General features: G+C 44.5%; 1 protein-coding gene across 6 annotated transcripts in view; it reads left to right on the top strand.

The window, feature by feature from the left end:
- KCNC4 (potassium voltage-gated channel subfamily C member 4) overlaps positions 1 to 26,294 on the top strand; it is a 66,324-nt gene that overhangs the window by 10,473 nt on the left and 29,557 nt on the right. For 2 of the 6 annotated variants that reach the window (XM_053392802.1, XM_053392805.1), the window contains exon 3: positions 3,935 to 4,120. In XM_053392802.1, coding sequence (XP_053248777.1) covers positions 3,935 to 4,120 — 186 coding nt within the window. Of the gene's footprint in view, positions 1 to 3,934; positions 4,121 to 18,602; positions 19,768 to 26,294 lie in introns of those variants that run through there. The other 4 variants (XM_053392806.1, XM_053392807.1, XM_053392808.1 and 1 more) reach the window with 4 other exon arrangements.

Genomic DNA, 26,294 nt, shown 5'->3' with positions numbered 1-26,294 from the left:
AGAAAAATTGGTGGTAGGAGACTAGAAGCAGCTAAACACCTTGCAGAGACTAAACGGGTAGATTCTCCATCATGTATGTTCTTCCATTAGGCCACTCATATCATGATGCTGAATTCATAGTTAAAACAGAGGTTGGCTTTGAACAATTCTCTCAGCATGTCCCTCTATTAAATTTTCTCTTTTGTGTTTATGGATCAGGGTAATTGGATATGTTTAGCCAAAGCTTCTGACTTGGTCAACATGTCAGCATGGTCTCATTGTACCAGCTAGATCTTGAGCCAAATTCTCTACTTTGATGTAAATGAGAAGTAGCTTTATTCAACAAATGACTTTGTTCTCAATATCTAATGGCTCCATGTAGCATCAAAATTAGCAAGTGTTTGCTGTGCGGGACAGAGATGCGTTATGATCAATGATCAAAGACATTATGATACATTTTCACCAATGACCTGCTTGCACTATTTATTTAATAAATTTATTTTATTAATTAATTAAATTTCTAAACTGCCCTTCATCTAAGGATCAGAGGGTGGTTTACAATATAAAAAACCAAAAATACGTAACAAACAAACAAAAACAATAACCCTGCCCCCATAGTTTAAAAGGCCATAGATTATTTAATTAGCTGAAGGCCTGAGAGAAGATATGCATCGAAGGCGACAGGTGAGCGTCCCTTGGGAGAGCACTCCACAAACAGGGAGCCACCACAGAAAAGGCCCATTCGCAATTGGAGGGGACACATGAAGGAGGGCTAATCTTCCAAGTGTCAAATCACCAACAGAGATCCCTGAACTGCTGAAGAGAGTGAATCCTCAGCATGACTACTCTCATATCTCAGTGTCCAAAGCGACTCAGTATCATGTGAAACACAAGGGAAAAGTACCTTACATGGATCACTGCAAGGGGCAGTGTTGGCATGCCTCTCTCAGGGGAGTTGTGCAAGCTTCTCCTTTGGACATTACACCAAGGGTGTTCTCCTTTGTGAACCTGTGGCGACCCTGATCTGGATCATGCCCTGATGGCAGGGGCAGGGTCAGAGGGGAGAGCTAAGCTGTTCCCTTTATGCTGTTTTCCAATGGAAAATCACCCCCAAAAGCTGCTATTTGTCCCCCAAAGCTGCTATTTGCTGCTGTTAATAGTGCAGAAAGATTCCACAGGGAAACAGTGGGGTGGGGGGCGGGAGGCATAACAATCCCCTGTTCATGGTACTTCCCAAGACTGCTTTGAACCATGGGATTGAAATAGGTTAAGCAGTTTGTGCAGTTTGACCATGTAAAAGCAAAAGAAGATGCATGGTCTCTTGCCCATCAACTTCCAATATCGTGAACCATTTGACCTTTTCTGCAGCAACAATTATTGATAACAGATGCTCTTCAGCACCCCTGAGTCAGCCAAGAAGCCCTTGATATGTGTCGTGTGTGTGGAAAGCTTGTGAACATGACAGGCAGGTGATTTGTTTCTGATTGTTGCAGTGCTTTCCCCTTTCAGCAGCTGGCACTTGTTGTTAAGCGAGGCACAGTTGCTGCCCAGGGCTGTGGCTCTCTAAGGGATTCCTCTTGCAGGCTCCTGTCTAGCAGTCGGAAGTGCTCTGGGACCTCTGTGACGATCCTAAGTGTACAGCACCACTTAAAGGGGATGAGAGAGAACGAGAGCGAGCGAGAGAGAGAGCTTTATTGTCCTTTGCCACAACAGAGGCAAGAATTTGCATGCAAGAGCCTTCCAGTAAATGAGTCCTAAAGAAACTGAGGTGGACGTGTGCCCATGCACATGTCCACAGGCATGAATGGAACTCAGAAGAGCATTGATAACAGTAGAACTGGAGCATCTTACACCCGCTGAGGATCTGCCTTGAATGGAGTCTCTCTAGATTTAGTAATAACAAAGGGCTTTCAGACACAGGTCTCAGGAGGATGTCCTTGGCTCACCCTCCACATCACTGCTAGCAGGAGGCCAGCCTTTCAATTTTCTTCTTAAGATTTCCCACCTTGTTAGTGGCCGGATAATGCTTTTAGGCTGGCCTGTCAAAGAGGCTCAATGGCAGGCTGATTGGAGCCATTCTCAAGTGCCAGTCTTGCCACCCAGATGAAGGAAGCTGTCCGGATATGCAAGCTCTGTTATTGGCAGAAAGTTGGACCAGGTATGACACAACTACCATAACTGGCACTAACTGGCCTTCTGGAGGAATCCAAGAACATCAGAGCACGGTGGTTGAACAGCTCACTTGGTTTCTTCAGACTGTGGCATTGGTATGCGGTAATGAGTAGCACACCAGTCTATGAACTGGAACAGGACTGTAGGGATGGAATGTAATCAGAGGCATCTCATACAAGGATTATCAAGCACCTGATACAGTAAGCTGCTTGCAGGAGACTCCAGTTTCTGTAGAAACCATAGAGCCATTGCCATAGCAGTAACATTTGCTATATTGGCAGGCAGTTTCTGCAAGCGCTCTCTCTTTCTGCAGACTTATGGGGAGGAGTTTAATGTAGCACTCAGCAGATTGCTCCATCAGTGCAAGCATTTATATTTGCCTAATGGAACCATCTGCCCTCTCCTCTCCTTGTGCCCTATTCTGGGGGTTCTAAACCCACAAACCAATTGGGGATGTGGGGCATGTGAGGGCAGAGAAGGGTGGTGGGGGAGATGCCCCATTGTGCTAGTGGAAGCCATTGCATTATAGAGTCAAATCTTCCATATGCATTACATTTTCTATAGCATACAGTATTTGATAACAGTATTGGGGAGCATTTGGTATGGTATGTTTTGCAATGGCGAAAGAGCTGAATGCAGACCACCACTAACCCCAAATCTGAAAGACAAGAATTTGATCCTAGATTGTATTGGAAGCATCCCAGGATCATGGCCAGACCATCAGATGGTATAAAACTTGAAGGGAGATGGCAGGAGAAGAACGACTGCCTTGTCTCCCACAGCACTGAGGGACTTAAAAGTACATGACTGAGTTGCAACTTGGTAGGTCTAACCTGTGCTGCCCATGTAGTCTCCACACTACGGCTGCTGCTTTAGCATCAAGAGAGCATTACCCTTCCCCACTCCATACTGTGCAGCTGCCAGGTATGCCTCATCTTCTCCAAGGACCTTTGCCGTTGCGCTAATGTCCAGTTTGCATCTTCTCAGAGGCATCCTGTCAGCCACTGTGAGAACAGGATGCTGAACTAGATGGACCACTGGCCTGATCTAGCAGTCTCACCTTATGTCTACCTGCTTGCACAACAAAAACCTGCTTTTGTAATGGGACTTGTGGCTTCTCTTCTACCCCTACAGACCCTTGCACATATCCCCAAATCTGCACCAGAGCCCCCCACCTTGAGCAGATTTTGTGGGGACCTGGGAGAGAAGTGCAGGGGACAAAAGGAAGAAGAAGCCCTGCTGCAAGCATGGATGCGCTGATTATGCTATGTTGTCTCTCTCAGCACATGCCTAACATTTTCCAGCAAAGTGAAGATTTACTTCAGATTCACTGCCTCTTTTTTCCTCTACAGAACTCCTCAGTTTGCAGGGTGGGCAGTGAAAGAAGAGCTGAGGGACAAAAGCCTCCCCACCCCAATTTATTGTATTTATATCCCACATTTTTCTCCAAGGAGCTTGAGGCGGTGTACATAGTTCTCCCTCAGTTAAATCCCACAGCAACGCTGTGAGATAGATTGTGAGGCAGTGAATGGCCCAAGGTCACCCAGTCAGCTTTATGGCTGAATGGGGATTTGAACCCTAGTCTCCCAGCTCCTAGTCCGACACTAACCACTAGGCAGGCCCGCCCATTGCTTCACACACTGTGGGGAGCAAACTCTCACTGAGCCTGCCAGAAGGTTTTCCAGAACCTTCTGTGTTTTTTGCTTCTTTGCCAAGCAGGTACAGATTCAGGCTCCTCCCCCTGAAACACTTACCTCTTTGCCTATTCTTTCTCCTTTCCAAGATACCAAGCAGAACGGTGATGCCAACGTGGTGCTGTCAGACGAGGAGCAGCCTCTTTCGCCGCCTCACGAGGAGAACCAGCCCATGAGGCGCTCCAGTACCAGGGACAAAAACAAGAAAGCAGCTACCTGCTTTCTTCTGAGTGCTGGAGATTTCTCTTCCACTGCTGATGGTGGCATCCGGAAAGGTATGAAGGAAACCTAGAGGCAAGCGCCGGTGGATGGAGGGGAGGTTGTGGACAAAAGAAACATGAGGCAGGAATCCCAGCTGGGCTGCTTTGCAGTCTTTGTCACAGCTGAAAAGGGAAGAAAATACTGCTTTTTAAAGCCCACAGCCCTTCATGCTCTTTTCCTGCCTGTGATAGAGTTGCCAGGTTGGGACCTAGAGGACATTTATATAAGTCTCCCAGTGAAGCAGTAAACAAAGGTCGCATCCACCCCATGTATTTAACCACTTTAGCAGTCACAGCGTACCTCCAAAAGCACCCTGGGAACTGTAATTTGCTAAGTGTGCTGGAAATTGTAGCTTTGTGAGGGGTCTCCTCTCAGCACCCTTCATGAACTGCAGTTCCCAGGATGTCTTGGGGGGGAGGCACATCTGTTAAAATGTCCTAAGAGTGCTTCAGAAAATGGCATGGATGTGACCAGGGCAGCCGTGACATCTCCTTCCCTCTACCTTCTTGGTCCTGTCAACAACCCTCCTCTGACACCTGCTGTGGCAAGCAAGACTCCAGGTATGGTTGGGAAGAGGATGGAGGGCAAGATCAGGGAGGTAATGCATGAGAGAAGCTGTAGCTGCCTTGCCCCTCATGGCAACAAGAGATTTCAAGGCATATGAACACTCGGGCTGCGGCTCCCTTTGCCCTCAAGAAGCAATACTCTCCTCTTATGTTCATGTAGCTCATCAGAACTATCTTTAACCAAAGCCACACCTGGTTTGTGCTTCTGTTCCATCTCCAACCATTTAGGCTATGTAACTCATTTCTTTGGAGCAGATTTGTCAAGGTTTCAGGTTGGGTTTCATAACCTTCCACCCCACCACCTCCTTTCTTTCAATTTTCATCAGACTTTGAGCGTGGCTGTATTTGATTTTACTCTTCTTCATTTCTTCATCCATCTGACCCACCATATGTCTACACCAGAGCCCATCTAGAGATGGTCCTTCATAGTTTCTTTCCTCATGGTTTGTTGCCCCTTGTTCTTCCTTGATGTCGCTTTAACTACTCTTTGTGCAATGCTTGCCTCTGTGTGCTTCCTCCTCTTTGACCCAGTGGCGTAGCGTGGGTTGTCAGCACCCGGGGCAAGGCAAGTAATTTGTGCCCCCTAACCCGTGGATTTGCGCCCCCTAACCCATGGATTTGCGCCCCCTAACCCGTGGATTTGCCCTAACCCCAGATGTTGTGCCCGGTGCGGCCGGCCCCCCTGCACCCTCCACGCTACGCCACTGCTTTGACCGTAGGCTGGTATTTTGGTTAATAGCTATTTTACATGCGGAAGAGGCCCAAATAACGCCTATGTACTCTTACATTTGCATTGAAGTGTGAAAAAATATCAGGTTGCACGCAGCCTCCATCTCTGAGGGAATATAGAAACCGTTGGAGCTGTATAATGTCATGAAAAACAAACAAATAAAATGAGGTGTCTGCTTGTAGGGCAGAGTACGTGGATGCAGAGGTAGAAAGAAGAGAAACAGTGAAAATGGAGGAGAAATGAGACAATAGGGTGAGGACATTGAGAGAGATACATACACACAAATATAGGCAATAGTTCTGGAAAGTGAGTAGCTGCTTAACTGTGGTGTCAAATTTCACATGGGGGGTGGGATCCTTAGAATTGTTACATTAATCACAACATTTCCAGATCCACCAAGCGTCTCTATTTTCCAGGGACAGTCCAGGATTTACAGAAGCCGCCCCGGTTTCTGATCTGATCCCAGAATATCTTGCTTCTCCTTAGAATGTCCCTATTTTCATAGGAGAAATGTTGGAGGGTCTGGAGTTATCTAACCCCCAAGCCATCCGAAGGGCAGTTTCTTGCATCTGTCCCTTACATCTTTCTTTCAGATTTGCCTTTGCATAGAGACTCAGGTTAAATGCATTTATCTGATTCCCTTCCACTTTATCTATTAAGCCCATCTACCTGTTTAGTTAACTTCCTTCACTCTGCTCTATTTATGCCTGCCAGCCTTTATTCCAAATGGCTTTTTAATATCCCATCCTAGCAATAAAGGCATATTTTTCTCTGATTTACAACTCTTGTCCTTGTTAATATCCTATGAGTTCAGAGCATTTGAGCTCTGATTTACACTAGCAAGCATAGGAGGAGAACAGTGGGTAGATTTTAAAAAAAGAGAAACAGTTCACAGTAACTAGCCTGGGTAAGTTTATTGATTTCAATAAAAACAGCAGTCAGCAGCTATTGGCAGTACTTTTAAGACAGACACAGTTGAGAAAACATAATCAAATAAGGCTGAGTCATTAGTATGAGCAGTTCTGCTGGCTCTTTGCCTCTTTGTTGAGAACTGAAAAGCAAGCCATAGCTCAAGGACAGGGAGCCTGTGGCCCTGTTCTTGTTGCTAGACTGCAGCTCCCATCTTCCCTGATCATTGGCCAAGTCCAACAACCACTGGGTCCCCCCACAACTTTCCCCTCCCTTCCCCAGCCGCTTAGATTTGAAGCCTTGTCAACACACAGCAGCAGTCATACCCTGGGGAATGGCTTCAACCAGCCAGCTAAGCCAGGTGTTGGTAGCCAATGGGTCTCAAACCCTTGATAAGTTAGGGACTTCCTCTGCATGCGAAGAAAGGCTCCAGCAGATGGAGCAGACAAGACCAAATTGGGTCCAATGGTCAGGGAAGCTGTATTTGCATGTGATGTAGAGGCAAGATGGGACTTGTCCACCTTGGAAGGTTGTTCATCTCGGACAGTGGTTCTCAACCTGTGGGTCCTCAAATGTTGTTGGACTACAACTCCCATCATCACTGAGCTCAACCCATAGGTTGAGAAAGGCTGATATAGGAGAAGGAAAGCTCTGACCCTAAACCTCCACTGCCTTGCAGATCATCTTTAAGAAAAGGCTAAGGAGCAAACCCTTCACAAATCTGGAGTGGGATCACCAGATACTGTTTCACTATCTGCTCATCCCTGTCTCCAAATCTGCAGGTCAGCCTGTCCTGTTCCTGTCTGACCTATGATGTTGACAGGGACCAGCATGGGGTATGTAGTCTTCAGAGGTAGCATCCCACAGTGAACACTTGGACTTGTCCCAAGAGGAAAGGATAGGTGTCTGTCTCAAGAAACATCTAGCTGCATTCTCCAGTGCTCAACTGGGGACATGAGAAGCTGGTACTGGTGCCACCTACCTGCAAAGAAGTAGCAGAGGAGTTTCCATGCTTTCATAGCATGGTGAAGTGAGCATCAACAAGGTTGCAACGATACTTTCCTTTGGGACTGGTATCTAGATGGGGACTAAGAAGGGTATTTAGATCATGACATGTTTCTATTGCTAGCTTATAACAGTCTAGTTGCCCCTACTCATCAACTGGAAAGGCCCTAACTATGGGATTTGTGGATTTTATATATTAACACTCTCTCTCTCTCTCTCTCTATATATATATATATATAGAGAGAGAGAGAGAGAGTTACATATTAATTATATATTATATATTAACTATATTTAAAATGCAGATGAGCAAACCACTTATGAGATATTTACATTTGATATACAATGTAAATCACACCTTTGTTTCTGTGAATGTAGTGGGTCTCTGTTGCAAGAAAGGATCATTTAAAAGCATACTGAGGGTCTTGGATTCAGTCCATGATGGGTCTCCTGTGCTTGTAAATAGTTCTGCAGAACCAGGAGTTATATTGGGTGCTGCTTCTTACAACAGCAGAAGACTGTGGGCTGCTATTGATTCTGGCAGTCCTCAGCTGAGCTCGATGGTGTATGTCTAAGTGCACATACATGGATGTGGAAGTGAGTAATTGATCATGAGGCAATGCAGCTCATTTCATGTCTCTTTCTCCAGCATTAACGTATGCCCATAAATCTGTGTGCTTCTGTGCGATGAGTGCCTGCACGCCAAACCTATGAAGTATTGTGATACCAAAGAATGATCTCAGCTCCCTTCCTGGTGGCCCAGATCTCTTTGTGAAATGCCTTCACGCAGTTCCCTGGCAACAAACAAAACCCATTTTTAACCACTTAGGGTGACTTCAACCAGTGTCTGTGTGCATTGCTGGGAAAGCTGCCTGTCTAGTTAAGCTGCACTCATAGCAATTAGCAGAGCAAACAAAGCAACAACAAAAACACCTTCTCACAACCATCTATTGCTTGGCAAATTTTCTTATAGTTGTTTCAGAAGTAGCTCTGGATCATGTGCTTTTTTGATATCAGTTGTCTATGTGTGGACAGGAGTTTCACTTGCTCCTTCTTGACACAGATATCAAGAGAGAAAATGCAACTAAGTGCAGTCTGGTACAGTACAATTGTATTCCAACACCATACTGCTTTTTTGGTTCTGGCATTTCCAGGTCGATGCAGGTTGGCTGTGCATTAGAGTCATGGAATCATAGAATTGGAAGGGACCCAAGGGTCATCTAGTCCTACCCCCTGCAATGCAGGAATTTCAGCTAAAGCATCCATGTCAGAAGGCCATCCAACGTCTGCTTAAAAACCTCCAAGGAAGGAGAGTCCACCACTTCTTGTGGGAGTCTGTTCCACTGTGGAACAGCTCTTACTATCAGAAAGTTCTTCTTGATGTTTAGTTGGACTCTCTTGAGACTTGAATCCATGGGTCCCTCAACCATTCCTCATAAGGCTTGGTTTCCAGACCCGTTATCATCTTGGTTGCCCTCCTCTGCACACATTCCAGCTTGTCAATCTCCTCCTTAAACGGGACACAGTATTCCAGGTATGGTCTATTACTTTCTTGGACTGGGACACTATACTTCTATTGATGCATCCTAGAATAGCATAGCATTTGCCCTTTCCCCCCCCCCTTTTTTTTTTGCTGCTGCTGCTGCATCACATTGTTGAATTGTGTTAAGTTTGTAGTCTTCCAAGGCCCCTGGGATCCCTTTCACATGTACTACTGGCAAGGTGTCCCTCATCTTGTATTTGTGCAGCTGGTTCTTCCTGCCTAAGTGCAGAACCTGACATTTGTCCCTATTGAAATTCATTTTGTTAGTTTTGTTAGTTTGATGGCATCCATTTCAAAACTAGGTCACACCATGGAAACAGCACAACTGCAAGCACAGTCTGAAGCAGGACTGGGAAACCTGTGTCCCTCCAGATGTTGTTGAACTACAACTCCCATCATCCCTGATTGTTGGCCAGGCTGATGGGTGATGGGAGTTGGAGTCCAGAGCATCTAGAGGACCACAAACCCCCCACCCCTGGGTCCAAAGGCTTGTGGAGATGTAACAATGACAGTGGCTGGTGTATGCCAGCATAAGGCATACAATTTGAAGTGAGCCTATTTTTTAAAAAAGGATAGCTGTCTTTTCAAAACACCTGCTCCATTTGCTTCCCACGCTAACAGTTTAGCTTATGAAAGCTGAACTTATGCCATGGGGAGCTATTGTTTGGACACAGCTTTAGGCACAAAAATTGAGCTGCCAACCTTTTATTCTGATTATTACTTCCCATCTATGCTGTATAAAATGGAAATGCCTAAGAGGCTGGGCTCTGTCATGCTGCACATCCCCTCCTTCTACACCCTCCCTCTTCCTCCACTGGTCTCTTTGCCCATCCTCCTCTCCTGCCTACTCTCAAACAAACACACAAATATTTTACTGCTGATACTTATTACCATTGCAAGGTACAGTATAGACACAATCAACCTGCAGGATACTTAAGACCGCCCCAGGGCAGACAGGTGAGAAGGTGGCACAAGGAATGCCTCTGCTTTTGCTGCCTTGCAATGGTAGTCAAACCTGCTGCCCTCATGATGCCTCTTAGCTATCTCATACAATCCTAGAGCTGGAATATAGTCCAAGCCCTTGCAATGCAGGAATATGCAGCAGTCAGGGATTGAACCTGCAACCTTGGCATTGTCAGCAACATGCTCTAACCAACTGAGTTATCCTGTTATTTTGGACTGCAACTCCCACCAACCTCAGTTAGCATGGACATGTTGGCTGCGGCTTATGGGAGCTTTAGTCCAAAGCATTTGGAGGGGACCATGTTGGTGCAGACTGATCAAGGATTTCTAGACGGCCTGAGCTGGAAGATTCCTCAGCTTCTGTTTTCTAGCTGCACACATCCCTTTAACATCAAATGGAAATCATTCTCGGATGTGGCTGAGCTTCCTGTTTCTGAAACTTGAGGAAGGTGAAAGATAAAATGCAGAGACTTCCATCAGCCTGTAATTCCTGTGCTTTGGTAGCTCTGAATGAACTCTGCACTACACCAGTGAATAATCCGCTGCTTACATCCGGCAGGTTTGTCAGGCACTTGTTCCATAGGGGCATACTTGGCACTTGTGCAATTTTTAAAAATTAAGTGTATTCATTTACCTATTAAGCTTGCCATTCTCAACACTTTGTGAGTCATGCAGTAAATATGCTTAATACCACACACTCTGTTCATTGGAGAGAAATAGGATTCAGCTGATCAGAGAAATGATACATGCTTCTTGTCATCACTCTGCTGTATCTGAGAAGAATATCATTATTTGTAATCGGCTCAGCTGCATAGCACCCCGATGTGGAATAAGGCCAATTTTGCAAGTCAGCAGTCACACAAGCATGCATTTGAGGGATTGGGTGCACTACAGGTGATCAAATCCAAAGGAGGGTGTGGCATTTGGAACCTTAACAGTTATGTAGACGAGGGAATTTTAGCAGACACAACTATTCTCAGCCCTGCAGGTCAAGTTGCACTTGCTGAAATGCTATCAAGGTACACTCAGGGCTTTCTCACCCATTGGGCAAAAACGGTCCACCACAGGTGTGCACAAGAGTCCAATCTGATCAGATGTGGGAACTGAAATAGCATCCTTGATTAATTTAATTTTAAAATAATTGTAGGAGGTGTAGTTTGCTCAATCATATTTAAATAATCAACTGTCAGCTTTGTTATTCCTTCTGTTTTGTTATGACACCACCATTTGGGATATTTTCAATAGGTTTTTTAAAGCACTACTGAGTTGAATCAGCAAATGTTTTTTTACCCTTGCTGAAATTTGTTTTCTTTTTTATTAGTTTCTACATTTCCATCTTTTGCTCATCCAAAAGGAATGGCTTAACATCGAGGGCTGCATAAAACCCAAATAATCTATATACAGGAGCCTTATTCTGCTTCACATCTCATCACCCTCATTGCTCTTGCACACTGTGGGTCTCCTCTGTGACCAGTGGGGGCAGTACAGACTTCCAGCTCTTGGTATGTAGATGCTTCTGTAGGTGCCCAGTTGAGGCATTTAGATCATGCTGCTTGCACTTTCATCTGGGTGCAGTAGCACAGAACTGATGCCCAAATGAACAATGCTGTGGACAACCCTGTGGATTGAAACATTTGGTAGCTGGTTAGCCAGAACTTTTTGCCATTTGGACATAACTCAGAAACATGGAAAGAAAAAGGTGCTGCTCAGTGAAAATCCCCTTGACCTTGGAACTTAAACAAAAATCAGTGCAACTTGAAGCTCCTGTCCAGTGCCCTGGGTTTTTAAATGCTGAACATGCATAAACAAACTCCTATGCACTTTTACACACCCTCATTTCTATTAGCTGCCTTCCTACCTGCCATACCTGTGAGTTGAAAAATAGCTTTTGAGCGAGTTGCGGGGCTGGGAGGTATCCAACTTTCAGTGGGATTCAACTAAGGTCTTCCATCAGTACAAAGATTTTCCCTTGTGCAATGGAACTTCTCTCCTCTTCCCCTTGCCCCCTCCACAGATCTGCACCGGAGGGTTTGGGGAACCCCAAAACAGATTTAGGAAACCTATGGAGGCAGTAGAGAGGGCAAAGTTCTGTTGCATAAGCAAAAATCCTTGTTCTGAGGGGAGTCTTTCTTAGTGCTACTTTGGACAAAGTCCTTAGTTTCATTATATCTTGTTTTTATATGGGGCAGTCTATTAACATAGCAAAAATGAAAATTCCCTGCTCCCCCAGAAGTTTACATTTCAACAGTTAGGGAGGACAACAAAGGAAGCAGCCGGTTGCTTTTTGTTAAAGCACCTCTGCACAACTTGCAATTCCCACCCCCAAAGTCCACCACAGACCTCCAGCTTTATATTGTGGCCTATTGGGTGCATAAAACACCTCTGCTTTTGCAGTCCCAGACAGGCAATGAAAGCAGGGAGGAAGGGGGAACCTAGAAAGTTTATCAAGGCCCTGGTAGGCCAGCATACACAGTGGTGGTTTTGTGGTCTGACATTTTGTGGAACTGGGCTGCTGCATATGTTCCTTGATAGGTTTTTGCCAACTTGTAGAAAATTGCTGCTTAGTGTCATTTAAATGCAGGCTTCTAGCTCCCCATAGATGAGTTGCAATTATCTGTTAATATAGCAGTCAAGGGTAAAAGGAGGTGTGTTTGTCTGCCCTGAGGACCAGGGGTTTAGCACAGTCACAAGCAGCTTATTCGTTACTGATGAGACAGCTGTGGCCTTTGTCAGGCAGGAAGTCCAATTAAATTACCCCAATGAGCCTTCTCCTTCACCATTCCACTTCTGTGCTTGTATGAGGTGCTTGCAGGAAACCTGGAAAGGACACTGGGATTGAAACGTATGTGGAAAATATCTTCATAGTTGTTTTTGCAGGGTCTTTGGCACTGAACAAAAGAGTGGGAGCACCCAAGTGGGTTTAGGAGCCATAATTGGGCGATACATAGCCAGGTGGCTTCTGTTATTGGCTTTCTGATGTTAGATAGCCAGGGGTCTGAATCTGATTTCTGTTTGAACCAAGGACAAGCCTGTTGCTATTTGACATGGAAAATCCTCTGTGGACCAAGCATTCCTAATCAGCAAGGATAATATTGTTTCAGGCAGCGCTTATTAGAACTGACATGCAGCTCTGCTATGCAATTTTTAGACTTGGCATTATGCAACTTGGTATATAAAGCATGACTAATAGCCCTGCTGCTGTGAGAACAAAAACCAGAATTAGGGAGTGAGATACCAAGAGGCTTATTGGAAGCCTCCTCGCTGTTGATAAATCAATAGGTCTTGCTCCCCACCCTGCCCTGCTCTCCTTCTCAAGCACATAACATGTGGGGTCTGTCTGTAATATCCACACAATGGCAGTGCAAAATGTTCCCTAGAATGAGCCTCCCCAAAGAGACACAATGAGAGGAAAATTTCAAGTTAAGAAGAAACTTCCATGGAATAAAATGGAAGAGGCACAGAGTTAAAGCCACAAAAGAGGGATTACACAACCCCCATTCCCTCATCATTTTCTTCTGGTGAAGGCTGCAATTTTAAGTTTATTTATCTGAAATGTTTTCCCCTGACACCAACGCACTTAGGATCCAAAGGTGAAGAAAGACTTTTTACTCAAGTATTGAGTATTGAGAAAGACTCAAGTATTATTTTACTGTTGTTAGCGCCTCTGTGCCCGGCTTTGGCTGGGGAGGGCAGGATATAAATAAAATATTATTATTATTATTATCAAGTGATCAAGATGTGGCCTCGAGGGGTTGCCAGACTGCAACCCAGAGAACGAGCAATTACCATTAAATGTACAGATCAAGTGAAAGACACCCCACTTACAGCACCAACCAGGACTACATGGATACCCCATAGGAGGCTGTGGAGTGGGGAGGGCCAACAAAAGCCAGCAGCATCTGCAGCTACCTCGCCTTCTAGTTGATCGATCAGTTTAAAGATAAATGTTTACTTTTCAGCTATCTGGCTGTCATAGTCTTTGCTTGCTTTGGCATCACTGTGTGGTGCAGTCTTCACAGGACTGGGCAGTGCACAACAATCCATCACGTGTTAGAAATGTGACTCAGTTTTACTGGGACCATCCGCCTTGGGTTTGCCTCTGTTTATTTTGGCAGGGACTCCTGTGCCTTTACCGGCTTTTAACCTCAACAGCCTTTCCTGGCATGAGAAAACTTAGTTGCCTGAATTGAGCTGAGAGCCCTGAATACTTGGCCTCTAGCTGATGTACAAAGTAAAAATGGCAAAAGTGGCATCTGCAGGTAGAGCACCTCACCGCTGTCTTGCTAGTCCGAAAGCTCTAAATTGATCTTCAGGTTCACCTACTTTTATTGAGACTTATCAGGAAGGGGAGCAAAAGAGATGTTTGTTAGGCATGCTATGTTAAACCTGCTAATTTCAAACTTTGTGCAGGCCACTGAACCCGAAAGGTATTTCCTTCCCTGCTAATTTAGATGGATTAGATCTCATCCCTTGGGAAAGGCCACACTCACCCGTGCAACTGCTGATCTCCTGACCCATCCCTGGGAACAGGATGCAGCTGCCTGCAACCAATCAGCTACAAATGTGTCAAGTGACTGAGGTTTGAATGCAGAGCAGTCCCAGGGGAGCTGACCTGGGAAAGTATCTTAAGCCCATAAAACAAGAAAGACGTGCTAGTTGGGAAGGTTAATACACTTCTATACCAAGAAGGAAGTGCCTGTCCTTTGTGATGGAGTTATTCTTACACTACATAGAAAACTCTCCCGGATCAGTTCAAAGCAGGAAGTGGGCTCAGATTTGGTGCATACGCATGCATGCATTCAGGGAAAACCTTGTGCGTAAGTGGTCTAACCCAATGACAGGGACCGTCTCCGGTTGGCTATAAAAGGAGACCAGACAAATTAATGGAGGATGAGGCTATTAGTCAAATGGTTGTATACTACCAACAGGCTCAGAGGCCAGTTGCTGGGGTTCATGAGCAGGAGAGTCTTGTTTGTGGGCTTCCCATAAGCACCTGGTCATCCACTGTGGAAAGAGGATGCTGGACTAGGTAGGCCTTTGATCTGATCTAGCCAGACTCTTCTTATGCTGTCTGCCCTCCCAATTACTATAACTAGTATTCTTCTTTTGAAGTTACATCACTTGTGCCATTGCAACTGCCATTTCATGCAAGGGGATAATGTTGGAATTCTCCTTACCTGCACTTTGATTGGGTCTGCTTGCTTTGCTTTTGCAAATCACGTTTCAGTTCACATTTAAAGGCAAGCCTACCTGATTTTGCACTTTACAAACAACATGCAAACCAAAGCGCAGTCATCCTTTGAAATGTGCACTTCTCTGGATTTTGCAATGCAGGTCTCTGGCCAAGGAATGTGTACAAAAATGCATATTGTTACATGCTACCCCAATCTCTGAGCAATGCAAGATTCCAGGGGTTCCAGGAGCTTAAACGGGGTTCATGATTCCTTAAATTGTTTGGGTGAGGGTTTTATTACATTTTTTATAAACAGACTGGAGGAGGGGGATACCTACAATATTGTGTGTGGAAATTGCACAAGTGTCTCTTTTGCTACATGTACATTTGCTTGAAATTTGCATCTTGCAACAGCATCCAAGCATGTGGCTAAAACTACATATGTGCCTTTTTCACACATGAAAACCTGTGGCCCTCCAGTTGTTACTGGATTACAACTTCCAGCATCCCTCACCATTGCCCATGCTGGCTGGGGCTGATGGGTGTTGGAGTCCAACCCCATCTGGAGGGTCACAGTTTCCCCATCTCTGATTCACACTTTCCTTTTTTTTTTTTTTTATAATATTTTTATTGAACAATTTTTTATATAACAGAAACAAAACATACATGAACAAACATTCAACAATAATAAAACATAAAACAAGTACCATTTCATAACCCAATTTCTAAACCTTACTTCCTCGACCTCCTCTTACTTCCCGTTTCTGTATTCCAAATTCTTACAGTTATTCAGCGAAATCTTACCTTATTTTATTATAAATTTATGCTGATCACCCTTATTCTCTTTGTCATAACCATTACTAATAGTAACCATTTGTTTTAATCCAACATCATTCTAACTGTCTCCAATTTTATAATATTTCTTTAAATAGTCCTTGAACTTTTTCCATTCTTCTTCCGCCGCTTCTCTTCCCTGGTCTCGGATTCTGCTCGTCATCTCTGCCAAGCTCATATAGTCCATCACCTTCATCTGCCATTCTTCCTGATTCACACTTTCCTCACTCTACCCTTGTAGGGAAAACATTGGGTGTGAAGCAGCCCTAGTATTTTGGAGTCTCGATATGTCAAATACTGAGTCTTTGCACCAGTGCTGTCATGGCTACTAAGACCTATGAATCCAGATAGCCAGCTGAGGTACCAAAAGAGCCTCTTTGTCCTGCTGAGTGAGGAGAGGTTCCTCTTCATTTTTATAAGCAACAGCAGAATTGCGAGGGAAGTCTCTTTCCTGGTTGCTGTTGTTGTTTAGTCGTGTCTGACTCTTCGTGACCCCATGGACCCCCAATAAGCTTGCAGCAAGTCCACACATTCATCACTTGATGGCTGCACACCACACGGTGCATTTTATGTGTGAAACAGCCATTGCAAATGAAACACCGTGGCAGAGACGTCAGATCACAAACACCAGAATTTTTGATCCACAAAGTTCGCACAGCCAGATGCAAATGAGAGTGTTTAGTCTTCAAGAGATGTGGCATTAATGATGCATGGCTCAGTTAGTTAGAGGGTGCTAATAACACCAAGGTTGCAGGTTCGATCCCCATATGGAACAGCTGCATATTCCTGCCTTGCAGGGGGTTGGACTGAATGATGCTCAGGGTCCCTTCCAGCTCTACAGTTCTGTGATTCTTTGTGTCAATCTACCCCTAGCTACTTCTGACTATGGCCAGATTAAAAGCCCATGAAAGCTTGAAGCAGAAGATACTCCATTAATGTTCATGTTCATGCACACGATTGCCGCTTTCACCCTGGTTTTGCTTAATGCCTCCCAAAAGAAGTATGACAGGCAAAATTCAACAGAAGACGCATTACCCAGCAAAAAGCTGCAATAATGGGGAGAGCAGCGCTTGCTGGATAGCTCTTATAAAGCTGTTAATGGCACACACTTACATCCGTAAAAAGGGTTACGAACACACTGAAAGCTATTCTTCTCATAATTGACTGTGCTGTGATATCAGTAACAGAAGGATAACCATTAGTGGATTCCAAGCAAAGACTGGCCTGGCAATTAAGGCTGTGGATGAAAAATCCAGATATTGGCATTTAATTATTGACTGAATACCATAAAAGCTTGGGCAAGCCACTCCATTTCTCTACACCTAAGTATCTGGCTTGTAAATTGAGGGGAATCCAGGCAATAATTTCTTCTCATCCAAATAGATTCTCTGCAAGAGGCATATTCTATCTATTACTGTCTGGTTCACAGTCATTCAGAAAAGGGAGGGTAGGAGCTGTTTGTTGTAAGCGTTTTCACTTTCAGTTCTCGTACCTGAAACATGATGAGAAATAGTTGCCTCAAACGGGCCCTTTTACTAAAGATGTGCAAAATATTTCCATTTTGTTTGTTTATAGCATTGTCAAATATCATAATTGTTTCAACATTTACTCTAAATATAAAAAAGCTATGAGAATGTTTTCAAAATTCCTACCAAAACACCATTCTGAAAGAACATGACAATTCTGTTCTATTGATGTCCCTTTGCTTTATATATCCAGCTCTACTACCTGACCAGGTCCTGCTAATATTTAATATAAGCTGCTTCAAAACAATTATAATTAAAATAAATTCTCTCTCCTTCCTTCCTTCCTTCCTTCCTTCCTTCCTTCCTAGAATTCCTGAATCAATGATATAGAAACTAGACCAACAGTGAATATTGATTGATATGGGCATTGTATCTGACAAGTGTCTTTCCAATTGACTTCCCAAGCAGCCTCTGCTGCAATTTACAGGAGCTCTTAAGCCCCAGTTTCATATCATTCAACTGGGGGGGGGGTGAGAGAGAGGGGGGGGAGAGAGATTCTGTTCATACATGAAAAGCTTTGAAATATTGTTTAATGAAATAGTCAGATGGATAGTGCTGAAATATTCTGCTCCTCAAAGTAAGGGCAATCTGACCCCTCAGTTGGGATAATTGGGATACCTGCCTAGGATATAATCTCAGGCTGTTTGTCCTGCATATTTTTAGTGGGCTCAGTCCAGGGGGCAAATCACAGCCTAACCAGAGTATAGAATGCAGTGCTCAAGCCACAGAGGAATCAGGTAGAGAAATTACATGCCTCCTCAGCGAAAGGCAGTGTGTTATAAGAGCATTTATTGATGTTACTTTTTAAATACCTAATATCTACAGCAGAGTTATCAAGCTCAGACAATGCCCCTAGCCCCATGCACACCTTTTAGGCATCAAAGAGTATGTGCTTTCGGCATGCATGCCTAGTACCTAGGCTGATTCAACACTCTCCTGAAGTTCCATCAAGAATAGTCACTCTGTGCAGAACTAGTGACTTGTACAGAAATATACATGCTCCAAAATCCTTACATGAGGTCTGAAGCATGGAGTCTGTCCTGGCTTTGGACAGATGCTACTATGAAAACAATTTTTATTCATTGGAAGGTCCTACTTCTTGTCTACAAAATGATAATATGGTGTTAGTAGGCATTTGTCCAGGGTCGGGGGCATACAGGTAGGGTAACAATGCTTTAACCCTCTCTGTGGTTGCTTCGGCATGGTGCTGTCAGTCTCCACTGAGCTTTTGTCTTCTCCCTCTGACTCAGCCAAGCTACCATATGTGCTGTCTGGGCAGTTTCTCCAGCCTTTAGAAGGCCGAATGACTCACCACCGCTCTTCCCTTTGAAGCACCTCTGGATTCTCCAGCGCACAGCTCTGATTTTCTCCCTTACTATGTTTTTTTTTTGTTTTTTTTATAAGCCATTCATGTCTAGGAATCAATGGGAGGAAAAAAAAGTATCTAACAGTGTTTTCAGTGCCAGGTCTCTTAAATCAAAAGAGCTGAAAAGATGCCTTCCTGTCTAACCAGCTCCGAGGAAAGCTTTTGTCATGGGACACAGAGACAAGCATACACGAAGCATTGATTGGAAAACTATTTTTCCCCTTTTCTTTTCTTTTTCCCCTTTTTGGAATCTTTTGCTGGGACGGAATCTGAAAATGCTTGTTTTTGCAGGACTGTTGAATCCTCAGTGACTGTCACTAGAAGCTGGGGTTGGCTCGAGCAATTATCCTGTTAGAAATGTAAACTGGGAGAATATAAGCTGGGAGGACCTTCCTGTTTGCTGTAATCCTGCTTGCTATGTATTCAATGTGTGAAAACATCTCACGGGCATCCCAGGGTTTCTCCACACTGCCAGTGTCATCATGGGCTCTCGTCCTGTACCAGCACCTGAACTCTCTTCCATCAGCAGCAGCATCCTCTCTCTCTTTTTTATTGTGTTAACTGACCTGTTGGCTGGCATAGCTACTGAGCTCCACTGTAGTAACTTTAATGGTTCCTGGACCTTGTCATAGATGGACGTTGCTAATCTTAGATAACTTTCTTGCAGGCTCCTGCAGATGCTTCAGTATGTAAGTGCCAAGCATTGTCTGCAGCTCTTGTTTTTTTAGACTCTGCCATATGTGCGCCAGACTTCTTCAATGGAAATGTTCCCTTTCTAAAAATGATATTCGTGGAATTGTTTGGGAACTGGAACCCACGAGATGTTGAGAGGAGAAGTCCTGACAAAGTAGCTTTGTGGACTATTATAACAGGAAAAAGGCAGGACTGTTAAACTGGAGAGGTCGTTATGTTGTTTCCCCCCCCCCCCAGTGCTACTACTGCATCCCAGACAGTATTTAGTACTATTATCTCCTGTGCTGTACACATGCCTCTTCCTGTTGAACTGTACCTAAAAATCTTAATAAAGAGATGTGGGAGCTGAATTCTAACTTTTGGGTATTCCTGCTGTTGCCTTATTCTTGGTTACTGGGAAGGTTCAAGCAACCTAGCCGTTAGAGTGAAGTTCTACTGAGCTGCTGTGCCAGTGATATGGACTGTAATTATCTAGCCAAGAAGACTCTGATGCCCGTGGCATGGTCGTCTTCTGCATCCTGCAGCATCAGTGCAGTGCTCTTGCAGCAAAAGCGAAGGCACACACCAACTCCCTTTTGCACAGCTCACTTCATGTGTTAGCCCGACTTCATAGCCTTGCTTAATTGAAAGGGCTTGCACAAGGATGTCACCGCATGCTATCTGTTTATCAGCAGCAGTGGAATTGGCTAAGTCAGCTGGCAGCCTCCCTATGGAGGCCTGAGAAGTTCCAGGCAGGGTGGTGGCGATGGGGCTGAGGTTGTAGCGATTCAGCCAAGAGGCCAAGCACAGACATGCCCCTTTTCTATTCCATCCCCCAACAATTACGTGTTTCTACATCACACAATAACTCTAGCAGTTCTTCCTTCCCAAAACTATTATGCTAGATTGTTTGCATAGCTGGGGAGTCCTTATACACAGCAACCTGGATCCAGCTCCCACAGATTGCAATGCAGCGCTAGAGCTTGCTCTGTTTGTGTTAAATGCAGAGTGTCTCAGCCGGGTGGCTTAACTCTCACAAAGCCTGAGGTTGTTCAAGGAAATGGGACTGGAACTGAGGAATGTTGCTTTAAACCCAAACCCTACCCAGCCCTGCTGCTTGCCATGAACTGAGGTGAAACTGTAGCTTCAGTAACACATTCCACAGGAGAGCACTCTTTTCTTGCCTGCACCTTTAATCTTACAGACACACACAGGGGAGCGTTCTGCCACCCCCGCCTCGGCACACTCTTTCTCCAGCTGCAAAAGTCCTAAGGCTACAACTGCTGCTTCTCAGCATCAGTTGCACCCTTGATGATCCAGATCAAGAGGACCCTGTGAGGAAGTGTCAGGAGGACCAAGGTGAGGACCCTAACAAAGTGCGAGTGGGTGCTGTAGTTCTAGGAATGCAGCTGGTAGCCAGAGAGATTGCCAGATCCACGAGTTCCAGAGTGTGCTGCTGTTTTTCACCTCAAGTGCCAGACCTTGACTGAGAGAAATGTCTTTCCAGCTTTCCGGCAGCAGCATCCTTCTCATCCTCTGCTGCGGGCAGGAAGGCAACAAGCTGTAGACAAGAGCCAGAACTGAGCTGTCCCTCACCTCTGATCTGAGGTCCATCTTTGGCAACAACAGTAGCAGACTGGGTTCAGCCCTTATTGTATCTCCCTGCCCTAGAGACCAAGGACCTTGGAGAGCTGCCAAGGTTCTCTGGCTGCTGGCACCAGCCCTGCTCATCTGAAGCCAAGGCCCTCAATTAAACTGGAAAGAAAAACAGCATCAAATCCTGAGCAATCCAAGCTTTGTGGCTGATGGCCAAGCCTCAATTACAGATAAAAACTCTCTGACGCACAGAGAGAAACTGTATAGTGCCCGCTGAGATGGGGAAAAGCCATTTGTAAATCAGGATGGCCTGAAAGCTGCACTGCTGGGTCCATAATGACATTGAAGGCATTGCTGGGGTGCTAATGATATTATACAGCAGGGCTTGTTTCCAAAATTGCTGCTGATCAATATAAGCAGATGCAACTTTCGATGCCTGAGAAAAATATGGGAGCTGCTCTGTACATGGTACCAGCTTACTCAGTGACCAAGGCACTGGTTTAAGTCCAGGTAAGTTGAAGGGCTTGTCCACATTTGAGCATTATTTAGCAATTTATCCACTTGTCTCCTGTCCAAATTAGACCAATATAGTCCATTCCCACATGTATTTGAATGAGTACTGAAGAGCAACTTCAATCTTTCCTGTTCATACCAGTAGGCATTCCCCTTTGTGCTTCTATCCGCCTTCTGATTTGTTGATTCCATTATGCCAATTAAGTAATGAGAGGGCATGCATGTGCACCTTGTTTTGTCTTTCTAGTCTACCCAAGACATATGCAAAAGTGCACAGGAAATTGTAGATTTGCTTGTGCAGTTTTCTAGTTTTGTGCAAATCTGAGGAATCCAAAGAAACACACACACACAAGCTTGTGATGTGCCCCTACTAGCATGTTAGAAAACAAATGAAAGAAACTGTAAATTCTCAGCACACAATTTTTCAGACTGCTGCCCAATATATGATTCTGGCATAGGAGTTTTTTATGTTGTTTGCTTGTGCAGTGTTCTGGTTTTGTGCAAATCTGATGGATCAAAAGAGGGAAAAAAAGAAACCCCACTGGAAAACATTCCAAGCACGGCCAGAAAAGTAATGGAAGCAATGAGGAAATAGCAGACATGGAAAGGGGAATAGCATAAAGTGAAAATTAATCCACCCACCCCAAAAGAATGAAACAAATAATCTGCAACCCTGAGTGAGGTGGTTGGAAGCTTGAGTCTCCATAACTTATCAGATTACCTCTATCAGGTAAACCCCAAATTTACAAGGGAATAATTATGTTGTTGGAGGGTAATGTTATGTGGACTATACAAATTAATTTGGAATGCAAACACACAGTAAACCCCAGTGTGGACAAGCCAAAAGAGCTATTTAAGTACAGAATGCTCCTTAAATGAATCTGTCATGAAACTCACACTCCAACATTCAAATCCAACTTGACACCAGTGAAATAAAAGGAACATTAGAATGATGGAGGAATCAAACCATTAACCAAGGTTAGTGACTCAAAGGATGCAGCTAAAAATGCAACTGTGCATGCTTACTTATGTATATGCTTCCATTAGGCAGAATGAGGCATCTGCCTCAAGATGCTGATTTTGGATGTCAAAGGGTTACTTAATTTATTATGATTGTATGGTGTGTGTTTTTTATTGCTAGGGGGTGGTGAAAAGGTTTGGAGGAGTTTGTGCTTCAAGAGCCAAAATAACTTGATTCTGGGTACCATGTATGATCCCTGTAAGACGGTCACTGTTTGCTGCTATTCCTCAAACAATACTGAATTGATCAAAGCTCCCTGCTTTGTATAAGCAGTGCTTTTGCACCAAAACTCCACAGACTGTGCTCTTGTCTTACTGTTTCGGGTTCCCTGTGCCTCTCCCTCCTGTATGTTACCTGCTCCCTGAACTTTCCTGTGGCTTCCTCCTTTCTCTTCTTACCCACCCCACCCTCAAATTTCTGTTTTACCTTTCACTTATCCAAACCTTCTTTAAGTTGTCAATTGTAATCGCTCATGCAAAGACTAGAAGTCCCTGAATTCGACTAGAACACGAACATTCAGATCTCTGTTGTGACCCAAAACACTCTTGGCTATGCCACCAAGAGTTGCTCTGCAGAGGTTATGTTCCACCAGCTCCCTACATGACATTTTACTATTCTCGACAGATACCACTGCAAAGTAAACACATTTTTGCAATTTCATCACCAAAGGGTAAGATATTGGGAAACACGTTCAACTCTCTGTAAATATCTCATAGCCCAGCGAGATTGTATGTGCATTAATGACATCTCCATATAGACTTAGGAGCTGTCATTTGAATCTTCTCCAAATCTCTCTGCCTGCCAAATTTGATTGGCAGTAGAAGGAAACTCTTTTTACTTCCTTTATACATTTACACTTACTGCCTTCTACCAGCACTTAGGAATGCTTCCGTCAAACACAGTGAAAGCTTGTGCTGAGTGGAATTCAAATGGTTTGCCTTAAATTCCTTCTTACATAGATGAGCCAATGGTGCTAGCAGGGTGGGGTGTTAACAAAAAGCTAGGTTGCAACATGAAGCGTGGGACTAGGCAAACACATATATCTGGGGTAGTGATATTGTGTGTGTGTGTGTGTGTGTGTGTGTGTGTGTGTGTGTGTGTTTGGTTAGATTTGGGATGGGCCTAAGCATTTGTTTGGGGGACCTGACTGTGTGTTGAAAATATTTTTATAGAGCGGGTGCTCATTACAAGATGAAACATGGTGATGATACTAAAAGGTTCTAATGTACCATGCTTAATGGCTCACTTATGATGGCCACACTGAGACAGAGAATTCCAGAGAATGCCCCATATACTGCATACTGCCTCTATATACTCAAATAAATATTTCAGCTCGGTTTATTTGCAGGTCTTACTTCCTGGAACAAGAGCCTCAAGTTCGGGTTTGATGTACCCAAACTATATTCATTCAGTGTCTAAAATATCAAGCATTCCAGTCAGGCTTTAAGGGCCAGAAGGCATTCACAATGTTCTTCAGCAGCAGCCGGTAACTACTGGGCCTGGTGGAGCAGCTAACAGGGTCCCTCGAGGCCAAGGGGTCACCAGAGGGGCCCCCAACTTTTTATGGTTTTCTCCCCACCCTTCTCCTTTGCAAAGATACTGCTACACACCACCCCAATATCCCAGCAGTGTGAGATTCCAGGGGTTCCAGGTGCTTACACAGGGTCCATGTTTCCTTTTGGAAATGAGGCACAGCAGAGACTGGGGTGCTGTTTCTTTACACATATATGCAACCTGAGCCTACGGTGGAGGGGTTCACAGTATGGACATCCCAGGAGGGTCTTGCTTCTCCCTTAGCTGCACTATTGGACTCAAACTAACCTCAGCCATGGTTCAGACTCTCTCTCCAGCTTGCTTCCTTTTACAGAATGTCACATGTACCAGACATCATGCAAAAATGCCAAATCCTAAACTCAACTTTAAAACTCTACTTACTTCAAAACTCTCTTTTGTCTTCTATCTCTGAGTTGTCTTCTATCTCTTCTATCTCTTTTGTCTTTTGTCTTCTATCTCTGAGTTGAGGCAGGCCCCCCTCCCATTTGGCTTTCTTAATGGCCCATTACCTTCCCATCGACTTTTTAATGGCTCATCTCCCAGGCGATTTACCTGTCTATTGTGGCAATTGAATATGCACTAGAGCCAGGAATTACAAAGGGGTCCAGGCATTCAGCCTACCCACACAACTCAAAGCAAAATGTGGATAGGGCTCTGTCCCTGTTGACCAGGCCTCCCAAGATTCTTGTATATGTTCACTTAAGTGTGTGTATACATAAGTAGGTATTTTCTTTATGAAGATTGGGGACAGTTTTCCTTAAAAGTTCCCTCAATGCCACAAAGCCCTAGAGGACAAATGGCAACTCATTGTCTTTTGGAATAAATTTGCCCCTAGACAATATCAAAGGGGAGTGTGTATAGATTTGTTAAGCAGACAAAAGTACTGATTCAACTCCCAGGGAAAGAAAGGGGACAAGCAAACTGGGCAGAAGAGGGATTAGCAGCCTTTTGAGAGTGTTCAAATTTTACAGAAATTGTTAGGAAGGAGAAGGAAGGGAGGAAATAGGTGAAACCTAAAAGGTAATGGGAGCTAGCTAGCATAGGAGAGGAGATAAAAGGCCATGAGACAGACACAGAGGAAGAGAAAAGAAGAAAGCGCAGAAAGCAATGGAATGAATTCACAAACCCCAAAATAGAATCTTCACTCAGCATGCCTGGGTTTTTTGAACTTGTGAGTAGTTGCTGAATATAATGAGAACATTTTGGTAAAGAAAAGTACTTTGAAAGGGGGCTAAAAAGAGCTGATGAGACAAAGACTTTTGATCTAGGAAAACGACAAAAAACGTCATCTAACGGGATTGAATCCAAACAGATGCCAACTTTGTTTTTTATTTCTAGTCCACAGTTCAGACATATTTTCCCCCAATCAGAACTGAAAGACAGTGGAAAGACTTGTGGCAAAGAATCAAAGAGAGAAACTGAAACCCGAGCCTAGATTGTTGCTGCCTTATGGGAGAAACATCATGCCATCAGTTTCAGTTTGGCATGGAAAGGAGAAAACTCACGGGTCGTATTCTTCAAATGCACACATGCCTGTCCAACCTCTGCTGCAAGACTTCCTATGGGAGAGAGGTCACCCAGCCTCTGGGCAATTACTTCCATTGCTGAGCTGCTGTTGCTGTGAAGATGCTTCTACTAATGTTCAACCAAAATCTTCCCTTCTGCATCATGTTCTAATCAGAGGACCACATGCCAGTGGTGGACAGAGCAACACATGTAATTTTTACTTTTGTACACTAGGTTCATTGCCACACACATTTGCACAGTAGTGTCAGGTGGGGGGTGGGGCTGCACTGCCCTCCCAGCTTCCCAACACCATGGGTTGCTGCTGCTTACCAAGAGGGATGCAGGTGGCACTGTGGTCTAAACCACCGAACCTCTTGGGCTTGCCGATCCTAAGGTCGGCAGTTCGAATCCGCACTACAGGGTGAGCTCCCAGTGCTTTGCCCCAGCTCCTGCCAACCTAGCAGTTTGAAAGCATACCAGCACGAGTAGATAAATAGGTATGACTGCGGCGGGAAGGTAAACGGTGTTTCTGTGCACTCTGGCACTTGTCATGGTGTTCCGTGTGCCAGAAGTGGTTCAGTTATGCTGGCCACATGGCCCAGAAAAGCTGTCTGCAGACAAACTCCAGGCACAGCTGTCAAGCGCCTCTTATTTGGTGGGAAAGTCCCTTATCCCAGTGCTGTGTCCCGCTGCTGTCCCTTATAGATGATGTCC

Source organism: Podarcis raffonei, chromosome 6, assembly GCF_027172205.1.
Source record: "Podarcis raffonei isolate rPodRaf1 chromosome 6, rPodRaf1.pri, whole genome shotgun sequence".
Lineage (NCBI taxonomy): Eukaryota > Metazoa > Chordata > Lepidosauria > Squamata > Lacertidae > Podarcis > Podarcis raffonei.
This window is presented reverse-complemented; position numbering and strand designations above follow the sequence as displayed.